The sequence below is a fragment of the Stegodyphus dumicola genome, chromosome 4, assembly GCF_044657685.1.
Source record: "Stegodyphus dumicola isolate Sdum_Otavi_A_Nest chromosome 4, ASM4465768v1".
NCBI lineage: Eukaryota > Metazoa > Arthropoda > Arachnida > Araneae > Eresidae > Stegodyphus > Stegodyphus dumicola.
In genome coordinates, this window is record NC_140771.1 from 14,745,564 (window position 1) to 14,758,696 (window position 13,133).

Here is a 13,133-nt window from a genome sequence, read left to right on the forward strand (position 1 = left end):
AAATAAAAAAATGCAAAATTTCAATTGCAAAAATTATTATAGATTAAAAGCCCTAGAAACAGTTTTGCAAATACTTTATATCAAATTCTGATTTCAATAAATTATCTTGGATTCAAAAACAATTTTTGATTGGCATTAACGAGATTAATCACTTGTTATATAAAGCCCACAAGAAATTTTTTGAGCTATCAAATGACTGAAAACTGAAGTTTTGAAAAAATTCCTTGACAGAATTCTGGACTGCAGCTAGAACTGAGTTTCCCACAGCTTCTGAAATGCCATTAAATGTTCCTTTGATATTCAGCACCACATTTTTATATGAAATGACTTCTTCGGCTTTAACACTTATTAAATCCAAATCTCAATTCTGAAAATTGATGAAGATGCTTTACATCTAGCACTGTCAAATATTGCACTAGCATTTAATTTGTTCTGCAGTACAAAATGAGCATATCTGTCTCATTAAACTGCGATTTTCTTTTATTCATTTTTGTATACCTGAAGCGAATCCATAAATTTCTTTTCATATATATATTGCTTACCAAAAAAAAAAAAAAAAATCAATTATTTGTGGAAAAATATTTATTTTTATACCTTTATTTTATATTTAAAATCTGGGATTGCAAAAAAATCTCGATAATAAAAAGGGGTCATGCAGGAAAAAAAGTTACAGAAGCGCTGATCTAAACCAATACTTTTGATGTTTATTAAAAGTCACTGTTTCACACCATTCAACTAATTAATGAATGAAAAAAAAGTATTTTCATAATTGAACAAACAGATGTTTACAGGAAATTGAAAATTAAAGGATTTTGATTCATTTCCTGAGTTGAAATTTTTAAACAATGGTCACAAAGTCATATACTCAGTCCAAATTCAGTAAGTTACAAAATAATTGGGTCCCCCCCACTGGTTACTTACATTAAATGATGAAGGGATAATTAAACAGGTGTTTCCTCATTATTCAATTACTCAATACTATTATTATTGATGAATTTGTTCATTCCTATTTTTTGAGCAAGATAATATTAAGGAAACAAAACAAAATATACTTTGATAGCAATCTTAATTCTAAATAGTTGTTAACTCACTCAAAATAGTCTGTAATATTTTATAAAAAAAACTGTAGTAAAAAAAAACAGTCCTTTCTTTTCTTTTATTCACGTAAATTATCATATTAATGAATTTTTATTTGTGTTTAATAATATGTAGCAACATTAAAACCATTAAAAGAAAAGAAAGGACTGTTTTTTTTATTACAGTTTTTTTTTTATAAAAGATTACAGACTATTTTGAGTGAGTTAACAACTATTTAGAATTAAGATTGCTATCAAAGTATATTTCGTTTTGTTTCCTTAATATTATCTTGCTCAAAAAATAGGAATGAACAAATTCATCAATAATAATAGTACTGAGTAACTGAATAATGAGGAAACACCTGTTTAACTATCCCTTCATGATTTAGTGTACGTAACCAGTATGGGGGTAACCCAATTATTTTGTAACTTACTGACTGAGTATATGACTTTGATTAACAGCAACAGCTACAGATTAGCAATTACAACCGACACAGATTATCCAACATTATACTGATTATAATTAATGGCAGAAGAAAAAAAAACCAAGGGGCGGAAAGTGACAGTTATTCATACTGATTAATAGTTGGGAAAAAATATTTCTTTTTCAAAGTTATTTATTAGCTTATTTTTACAAAGACCTTTTTAACTTACTGTTACAAAAAGGGATGCTTTTTTTAAATGAATGACAATATTATAGGTGTTGACAGATCATGAATATTGAAAATTACAGTGTACTTACTGTTTCTGACAGATCTGGAATCATCTGGTACATCTCTAAAAATAAAAATACAGAAATGTATGTACCCAACTAAAAAATAATATTATTTTGCAATCTAAAAACTTCATTTTTCAAAAATTTTTAAAATGATGAGAAACATTAACCCTCTGGCTGATCATCCCGCGATTTCCATGGGCAACTCAAATGTAGCAAAATTTGCTTATCCCGCGATTTCCGCGGGCATGTTTTTCTTCCTTTATTGAGAGGCACATCCCGTTTTTCCCCGTTTAAGCATTGAAATAAATTATATACAGTATTAGGTGTTTAGTTTACGTTTTGGCCAACAGATATCGTTAGTTGTCCACTAAATTGCAGCATTTGAAGGCACATTATATTAGCGCTCAAACTTCACTTTTTGCCGCTTTTTTCTTATAGAAATGGCTACTAGAAAACGTTCAGCGATTATCTTGATATTTAATTAAATTATTGAATTATTAATTAGATTAACAATTAGATTGATTATTAATTCCCCCCCATGGTGGGCACTAGCTATTTTTAGTCTTTTGCCACTACTAAGACCAAAAGCGGTGGTCATTTTATTATGGGAGTACCTAATAGGCAGCCACTATTTCTTCCTATGAGGGAGCAAATCCATGGCTTCTCCGGGACTCGAACCCAAGCTTTTTGGTATCACAGTCGCCTCCCCTAACCACTATACTCTCTGGGTGGTGAATTCAGTAAGTTTGTTAGATGGCATTTATACAAACTATGTTATATGCATCTGAATTCGGTTTTTTCTTGTAATACCTGTTGATGATTATCAGTTATTCATGTGGGTATTGTTAGTGTATATTATATAAGGGGCATCAGAGATTGCTTTTCATGTATTTTGAATAAGCTTGTAATTCCAGTTTAAGATCTGATTTAACTGATGTGGACTTTTTTGTAGCATCTGTGTTTGATATCACTTTTAAAACTTTGACTAACAAAAGCATCCAGTTTACTAATTATGTGAAAGCGTTACTAATTATGTGAAAGTGTTGTTCTGATAATTAACAGTTATCCGGGCTCGGCATTTTTTAAAATAGATTTTGGCACTAAGAATAATTTGGTACTTTTCATAGATTTACTGAATCTGGTGCAAAAACTGTGAAGTTGGACTTTGCCTTGAACCCTGTTTTGAACTCATAATAAACTGCATTTCTAAGATATTTTTCCCTCAGCGCTTTATATTTTCTTCAGTTTTATACATTTTACTTTTTTATATTATGCAATAAATAGAAACTGTAATTCGACTGAAATTTATTTAATTTTTTTTTTTTTTTTTTTTTTTTTGATAACATCTGAAATTGGTTTTTCTGGCAACTTAGTTTCTCATGATTATTTTCTAGAAAGGAAAAGTGAATTTTTCAATTCTCCAATATATATAGATTTAAAAATATGAAAGAAAAAAAAAGGAAGCAATTTCGGTCCACAAATTGAGCAGTCAGAGGGTTAAAAAATTTATAAATATAATTATTTATAAATACAGCACCCGCCACTAATTAAATTCTCTTCTATTCCAAACCTATTTGAACTTATTAAGTGGCTAAGTTTAATAGATGGCAAATTGAGTACTGCAAATCATTATATCAGTTTTAAACTTGAGTAAAATAATCATTAACAACTAATTCAATAATGAATCCTAAAATAATTATTAAAAATTAAACTATTTATGCAATTTTGAAATTTATTTTTTAATATTTATAAAACTATTTTTATATTTACATTTTTGATGATCTTTTATCTCTTATAAACAACTATTTTATGTGTGCTTGTTTCATAATATTCAACAACAGTTTTTCAATTGTATTTGTAATTTCATAAAAGTGCCAGCAGTTATTTTGAGCTTTCAGTTCAAGTGTTTTTCTTAGATTTCACAGTGCTTTTCTAGATGCAACTGATGATGGCACATCATTTTTTTTTTTTTTGTATCACCTTTGCTGCTAGTTTCTGAAATTCTTTTACCACTTTCATTGTCAGGTTTTATACAGGTTGTCTCAATATTGTTGTGAACTGGTATGTATTCTAAGAATGAATCTTTATAACTTCCCTTACTGATCTATGGAACATTAGCTATAGTTTTAAATTTTTCTGAAGCTTCTTCTGTATAAAAGATATCAACTTATTTATCTCTACTAAAGTGCTTGCATTTTGACAAAATTCAATTCTTTTCATCATTTTTGAATATCTTTCCTGTCACATTTAAAAGCTTTTATAATACCCTAAAATTAAAGGAATGTTGGAAGTTGTATTTGCAGGAGAAAACACTAACGTTTCTCAGAAAGTGATCACAGGTATGTGTTCTGCACAATTTCTAATTTCTGAGTTTTTTAGTTTTCAATTTACTGGCCCATTTCAAAAGTAAATCAGTAAAATACTACTTGTCACCCATGAATTCTTGTTGCTCTGTAAGCCAGAAGGAAATTCCTGACTCTTTTCAAACACTGAGGTTTTCTGATATTGTCAATAACTGGTGATGTCTTCTTAATTGTTGGGTCTATATTGCATGTTAGTAACACAACTTATTCCTTCAGTTTCTTAAACTAACTGCTATTTCATTTTTTAATATTAATGCACATTCTGGTAATGTTCTGTAATGCAGTCTAGTTTCATCTGTATTATAAGTTTCGTGTGGCTTATGTTCATTTAGCAGCCCAAATAAAACATTTTTTATCCAGTTACCAGCTGCAAGGTGATGTGTTTGCTCCTTAGAAAACTCCCTAGGCATTTTCTTATGAACAAACAATGCTGAATTGCTGTTTCTCCAACATGTGAGCCATCTGTCAGTTGATACTAAATTCTATCCTAGCATTTAGTGAATTAATGGAAAAAAATTAAGAAATAGAAACACTTTTTAATTTTGACACATTGAAAAGCAAATGGGATAAGCTGTAATGGGACACATTGAAAAGCAAACGGGACAAGCTGTTAAGTAAACGGGATAGTGCTGTTAAGGAAATTTTAAGTTTAAATATAATTTTTCTCAGGCCGCCATTACAAAGAACAACATTTTTTTTAAACAAAATATCCTTTTCTTTAAGGATGAAGTCTTTTTGTGTACTTTTTTTTAAATTTTACAAATTCACAAAAATTTAAAAAATTTTTCTTTCAGTAATTTCTTTAAATTAAAAAAGGTTAAGCTTCAAGACAGCAGAAAGAATGTCTTCTGAGTGTTTAGTCGATCCGCACTTCGTGATTACTAGCATGACCAATGCTCTCCTTGCTTTTTCTTCAGCCTACAGTTACTACCTCCTTTTCATTCAAGAAGTTTTAACGTGCAGTTATGCTAAAGGGCATTTCATGAAATTTTTTTATAACTCTCTGTGAACACAATGGGTTATGCCAAAGAGAAAATTTTGAATGTGGAAACCTTAAAAGATGAGAAGCAGAAGTTGCCTTCCCATCTCATATCAACTAGTCTTCGAGAAGGAACCCTCACTCATTTACAGTGTGTTTACTCTACAGGACTGTTTTTGTTAACCTTAAGATAAAGAAATTCTGCCCCTCAGAAATCCAGTGCATACATAGAACGCTGAAAACAGTACACCACAGATACAGGAACTGGAGAATAAAAAAATCTCAGCCAAATTCATTTTATTGAGGCTCTAAATACTTGAACAATTATGCCAAGGTTCACAATATGTTCAATGGTTAAACTATGACAGGTACAATTAGTATATTCTGGCACTGGAAAATCAGCCTTTTGCCAATAAGAGTTCAGTAAGTGGCAAAGATAAGTTTAATAAGTGACTGATTAGTATGCATTTGTTGTGGTTCCTAGAAATTTGAATGTAATAAGTGGCTAAGTTTATAAACCAATGAGTTTAATAAATTGTAAGCACTGTATATGTATATAATACAAATTTTGATAATGACATAATTTTTTTGATGGTGAATGAATGTAGATGCATGAGATAAGGCAGCAATCAAGGCAAAAAGTTACATTTTCATTCTTAACAGCCATAGTTAACATGACACCCAAGGCACACGACATGCAACTGTTTTTTAACAAATTTTTAAGATATACTCGCAGTTAAGTATGAAAAGTAACTACAACATGCTAGCATGGAAAAGAAATAAGCAAATGATATCTAAAAGATTTGGTTAAGACTAATTCAGTAAGAGAAAAAATATGTAAATCTGATACTCATCTGTACAATTTATGAGTTTAAAATGAGTACCAATAATATTATCCCATATTAATCTATTTATTCAGAAAATTTATTTGGAATTTCAAAAATAAGACAAAAATTTTTATACTAAAAAAATTACATAAACATACCATATTTTCAGATTTTTTAACTTTTAAAACTGTAAGTTTTGATACATGAAATGTTCATTCCTCTTCAGAAAAAATTAATTTTAAATTTATTTTCACAAGATAAAATATTATATTTTCAATACAACAAATAATAAAATTATGGCAAATAAAGTATACTAAAATATGATTGATACTAACGTAGGCTTTTTTGTCTTTTCTGCTTCACAATCTATGAAAATATAAGCAAATACATTATTTCATATTATTAGTAAATATGTACAAAAAAAAGCATGAGAATAATTACATTATATAATTAAACATTAAATTTCAAAATTATTCAACTTAAACACAACCCTATTTGTATTTCAGTTAATGACAAATGATATTTCTTTTTGGAAATAATTAGAACTCTTTTTTGAAGAAGCAGCTTGTAGAAAATCGCAGACAAGCATTTGTAAAAATTACCCTATAACAGATTGATAAAAACAAATGAGTACTGACGGCACCATTCTAATTCATCAGATGCATTGTCTAAATACCTCATTTCAATTATAAGACTTTAAACAATTGCCATGTTATTTTACATTACAGCAAAAATTTGATTCTCCGTTTCTAAAGCTACTGCAAAACTCAGAAAATCATTTTTTGATGGCTGTATCTATCTGTTACTTTCATTGCTTCTTATAAATTCTGAAAGAAACATATTAGAACATATCAGCTCTTCCCTTGTATGCACAATCTATTAAAGTGCAACCATTTTTTTTAAATAATGCTTTACGGAACACCCTCTTAGATTGTTGCACACATTTTCAAAACTTTAAAGGATATTAAATTGAAGATCTATTAAAATTTGTATCACAATGTATGAAATGTAATTTCATAATGAATTATTGTAATACAACATATATGCATGTATTTATGTACCACTATCACAGCATACTATATGACAATTGTAGTTTTGTGAAATGTAAAATTTTCAATAGCAAAATAAATAGTTTATCTTTTTCTCGGCATCAAAATAAACTGCATTAAAAATTTTATTTATATCTTTTCTGTTTCAGCTTCTACTATATTCAGAATTTTTGTTGGTATTTCAGTATAGAATATGTGAAACGTTATGACAATTGAACTAATAAATATTTCTATAAATCAGAAAAATGGGACAACTTAATTCATTTTTATACAAACAAATAAAATTTTGCTTTTTCCATCTCCCACTCTTTTGATATTTTATTTCTGGAGCTAAGTCTTCACTATTTAATACTACTTTTCAAATTAAAAGCAGAAAATTAAAAAAAAAAGTGCTGTTAGGCTCTGAATGTTATTTTGTTTTCACTTATTTCTGAACATTTATAAACTTTCATTCATAAGCTGGTATCTTTTGTATTTATATACAAATGGAACATTTCCATATTAATGTACATAGCTGCCATATTTCCTCAACTAGTTTTTAAAATACATATCATAAAAAATTAAACAGAATTACATATTTTATAGATTTTCTAATGCTTTAATGAAATTTTTTGGACAGATGTAAAATAAAGTTGTATGAAAGACTGCAAGGTTTTAGATCTTCTAATAAGGGATGGAATATGGTTTATTGCAAATTCTAGTATTTTCTTAAATATTATGTATTTAAATTACGTTTAATAAGTCTGCAAAAATTATACATGCTTTCATAAATTTGAATAGTTTCAAAAATCGAATATTCACAGCTTTGCTACTTTAATAACAGATATAACTAAGGAAGTTTTATTTTCAAAGCAAACAGAAAAAAAGGGGGGATAATCATTTTCTTCATATTACAAAATTAGCAACTTTTATTTTTCCTAGTAAATAAAAAGTAGGATTAAGATCATATCTAACATTTGGACTGTCTTTTCAATGCAATTAAATGATTTAATGCACAGCAGAATACTGAAGAATTTTTATCAAACTGAAGAATTTTTAAGACAGCAATAAATAATCCAGTAAATCTCCTTATTCTGCTATACAATTGCATAATTTCACTACTATCAGTTAACAATTTTGATGCTTCAAATATAGTCTAGCATTGCTGAAATAAAACAATTCAAATTATTATGCTTTATACCAGTGGTCTTCAAACCTTTAGAATTGTAAGGTTTTTTTGGGGAGGAAGCCCATCCCACCTGTAGAAAAATATATCTTAAAATAATATTTAAACTAGATCAATATGATATAGGTACTTTGCGTAAAAATAATTAAATCAAAATATTGTAATTTTTATTAGAAAATTTAAACTTAAAATTAATAGAATATACCCATACATAGCATTAACTCATGCTCCAGGTGTCACCTACCCTTGCATTATATTTAGTGACAAGGCATACTTGTATTCTTTTTGCACAAACTGTCAGAGTGTAGTTCTGTTAGTTCTGTTAATGTTATCTGCAGTCACATTAATATCCCCCCCTTTTTTTTGTTGTTGTTGTTTTTTGTTTTTTTGTTGCCACAAACATTGAGAAATATTTATCAGTTAAACATGTTGTTCTGAATGGCATTAAAATGTTTATAGTCATAAGAAACTTCTAGATATTAAGCATGGATCTACAACCAAAAATTTAAGAGCTAATGTCTGTTGACATGTTGATAAATTGTTTTCTTCTGTTCATTTACAAGCATTCTGATTTATCATAGTACTCAAATGGACTTTGATCCAGTCGTACTTAGTTTTCCTTCTGGGAAATATTCTGTCACAATTTTCTTCAGCTGAAAAAGGCTCCATGACATAATTTTTAACACTACTATCTAAATTCAATTCATTTTCTATTAGAAAACTGTTTAGTGTCGCAAAGCATTGCACATTCTCCTCTTTGACATATCATAATCACACATTAAATTTTAAAACTGATCTACAATTAAATGTATCATTATAGTACTTTTTAGTTAATAAACACTAGTCAACTACAGTTAGTTTTATATATATATATATATATTTTTAAATTTTTATTTTGACTTATGGAACTCTGAGCTTTCAAACCTAGGGTTCCGCAAATTACAATTTGAAAACCACTGCTGTATACAATCTAAAAAATACATTGCAAAAATTCTATTTAATATTTAAATATATCTAACTGTGGAATAATCATGAAAATCATAAAATTTTATTTTCAACATAAGATTAAAAGAAGGAAAAAAAATATTCAGATTGTTTATTTTTCCTTTTTGCATTATCTAAGACAAAACTATTTATTATTCTTTCCATTTCTAATACAATTATTTTGAATAGCACACAAAAGTACTTTACAATGCCTTAAATTGACACAAACCATATGCTAGAATAATTTAACGTTTAAATAATGTGTAAAATAAAATTCAGACAATTCAAAGTATATATAAACTCAGATCAATTAGAAAAGAAATATAACAAAAATAATTAATTAAAAGCACTCCTTTTGTTGCTGCAGTTACTGTAAAAAGTAAAGAACTATAGAAAGAACATAAGATGTTAAAATCACTACCACATGGCCAGCAAATAAAAGGAATTTTTACTTGACAACAACAAAAGGAATAGAGAAAAACAAATGAACAAAACTTTGATATTACTTTGTGATCATCATCAGAGCAACAAAAACAATCAAAATAAAAACTGTGTTTATGATTCTGGTTATTGCAAACATTTTTACATAAAGCATATCCAGGGTTGGAATTGTTGCATTGAAGCAGTTTATTTTGTTTCAATAAAAATTACTTTTACTTGCTCTTTCCAAAAATGTACTGTAATCAATTATCTAATAAAAATTTTACATCCTTCAAAAATTATTTTCTTACACATTTCCTAACAAACTTTATCACATTATTTTTAGCAGCATTTGGTGCACAATTAGAGGAATTTGATTTCCTTTTCTTTGTTTTTGTTTTATATCTATATAGACAGCTATGCATAACATATTATCAATAAATATTCTTACATTTTAAATATAAACCTCTTCATTAATGAAAGGCATTCTAAAATTAAAATTATAAATTACCTTCATGACTAGACCATTTACGGGATTCTAAGACATTTGGTTGAGCATTAGAATTTCTGAAAAGAGGAAAAAGGCATTTATGAACTTAAGATTTCAGTATATAAAATGATTAACAGAATTTGAGTTTTCAGAGAAATGTTTCAGAAATTCTCTGAAACTCTGTCAGATTTGTATTGTGAATTATATAATCATTCATCAAGTATAACAACTTCAGTTCTGTAGCAGTTTTCTTGTACATAATTCTTGTTTTGCTTTAAAAAAGTGCTAGAGGAAAAGAAAAATAAATTTTTTCTTTTTTCTCAAATGCAACTATACTCTAAAATCATATGACTATTAATTTTATAAATTTTAATGTTCAGCAATGTATAAATATCCAAATGTGGGAATGATATATGAAATACTGCAAAAGATATCCTTCAGATGGTATATCGGAACAGTGTTATCAACTGCATTGTGCAAATATGAAGTTTAAGTTTGGGGGAGGGGGACAAAAACTTTCTAGATTATACACTATTATTAAATATATTGATTATATTATATATTATTAGGTATACTGATTGCTATGCCATCATATCATTTACCAGCTGAATAAAGGTTATTTGGAAGGATGTATGAATTTTAAAATATAGAATATAAGTAAAATTGATGATTTGGGTGCTGTCATACAAAATAATAAAATTAATGTAAATAAAAGTTTCAGAATGTAAAAATGACAAATGAGAAGTGGGTATTAGGTAGGAATGAGGAAAGTAATAAGACAGAAAATATCTGTTGCACACTGGATGAGGTATTTTCGCCTGAATCAATGATTACTTTTAAATGCTAACATTCTCAAGATATGCTTGAAAAGAAATAGTTCATTAAATTCTATTCATTAATAAAAAAAAGAGTACAGCTACAATAAAGGTAATTTTTTCCTACTCCTTTTTTCTGTTTATGAGCATTACAATAAATATTGTTTTTAACAGTTTATTTAAAATATTATAAATTTTAAGTTGCATACCAAGTTGCTAATTATATCAACAACTTGATGGCATTTATAAAAGTCAATACCAAAAGTGACTGATTACACTACAAAGAAGTTCATGATAATATTTTAGTAACTATAAAGAAATGGTGATAACAAGCAACTAAATAATTTAAAAACAGTAACTGTGAAATATAATATATATTGGTAACTGTATTGACCAATAGGTGGTGTTTCAAATTTGTCTGAAACAAAGAGTAGATCTGAGCTGATAGTTGCTTATAAACTCTTTGTAAGAAGCTATACCACAATGGTAAAAAAGCAGATTTCAGTAAACTGAGAAAATATCATATAAAATTTTATATCACTAAACTTCTTATATACTTCAGGTATTAATTTTTCAACACAGTTTCTGAGTATAATATTTCACATAATAAAGCATCATTTGATAGTACTAAAAAATTCTGGGATATATTTTAATAATACATATTATATGTTGTATATCATTTTATATGTTGTATGTTACATATTTTAACTTGGAATATGATAATAATTCTCACTCAGCCTGACAAAATGTTCTGACAGCTAATGTTGACAGAATGCCTTTGACATATTCTATATACAGGGTTGCCACTCAAACAGGAGAATGAAATTCCCCGACTTTTCCAGGTTTTCCAGGTATGTTTTGAGAAAATTCCTGTCTATCCGCGTAATGTACGTTGGCTGTGCTAAGAGGTAAATTAATTATGATATTACTTGTACTGTGTAGCAAATTCACTTAATTATTCAATAAATCCCAGGCGACATTTATTCTTAATTATTCTTGGTATACTTTGTTTGATAATTTTGTTTACTTTTCCACTTAAGAAACTTAATAAAATTTAAGATATATACATTGGATAACAAATGTATGTTTTATTTAATTATTACTCATGATCATCACCAGTTCAAGACGAGGCTAATCCGGTCCTTATAAATCACAATGCAATACTAAATAGTTAGGTTGGATTTTAGGTAAATTTAATTTGTGTGAGGTATGTTCTTAAAAGGCACCTTAACACTTGAAAACACAAATATAATAGTTGTTTTTTCTCCACTGAAGATTGAGATTAGAATCTTCCCAATCTGGAATAAAATAAGGCTTTTTTTTTTGCAGACATTCTGCAGCTAAATGAAAAAAGAAATCTATTTTAATAAATTGAGGTATTTTATATTTATTTCGCAGCATACATAAGGAAAAAATATGTGCATTAAATTTCGTGATGTCATCATAGTGCTAGAATTAATTTCAGGATTATGCCAGAGAAAATTTCCTGAAATTTGGAAATATTATTTACTAATGATAAATAAATTTAGAGGAAAGAAGCAACATTAAATGATATGAATAACATAAAAATAAAGATAATTACTTAAAAATTTAATTAGAATAATCAACGATATTTTAGCGAATATAGTTACATTACATGGTTATCCTAGATGATTGATTACTATTTTTTTTATTTTACTGCAAAGTGACAAGGTATTTATTAAAAAGAAAAGAAACAAAAAAAGATTTTGCGGTAAAATCCTAGTATACGATATGGCCTTCGCATGATTTTGAAAATTGTCGCCAAGAACAAAATGACCCGTTTACTGCTCATCATCATGTTGCCAAATCCCGCTGTACCATACATGGAGATTATTCTAACCAAAGAACGTCTATGTAAAAAGCGGAGAGAAAATTTGCCAAGGGATTTGCCGACGGAACCTGGCGGCCAGAATTTCCCTCTCCGCGATGCGTACAGGAAATTGAGAAACACGTGTTAAGAAGAAACGTTCTTTACGAAAATCCGTTTTTAAATTATTGCAAAAAATCCAAGAAGAAACGTTTTATCAAAGAACGTTTTTTTCTTGGATTTTTCGCAATAATTTTAAAAACGGATTTTCGTAGATTCCTCCCCCCTCAAAATAACTAATCCATGAATTAATTTACTTGTGCCAAAAAATATTTTCTTTTCCTTTAGAGTTTAAAGAAATTTTAAATGATATTCATTTTATGAACTCTTGATAACGTGACCTTCGAATTTGACACCTG

The 13,133-nt window shown here is 28.0% G+C and overlaps 1 protein-coding gene across 2 annotated transcripts in view; it reads right to left on the bottom strand.

Moving 5' to 3' along the window:
- The window catches only part of LOC118204174 (E3 ubiquitin-protein ligase RNF220-like), a 97,343-nt gene that overhangs the window by 18,655 nt on the left and 65,555 nt on the right, over positions 1-13,133 (bottom strand). For both annotated transcript variants that reach the window (XM_085814589.1, XM_035376502.2), the window contains exons 10-12: positions 10,093-10,148; positions 6,299-6,329; positions 1,819-1,853 (exon numbers count right to left, since the gene is read on the bottom strand). In XM_085814589.1, the coding sequence (XP_085670715.1) occupies positions 1,819-1,853; positions 6,299-6,329; positions 10,093-10,148 (122 nt within the window). The remainder of the gene's footprint in view (positions 1-1,818; positions 1,854-6,298; positions 6,330-10,092; positions 10,149-13,133) is intronic.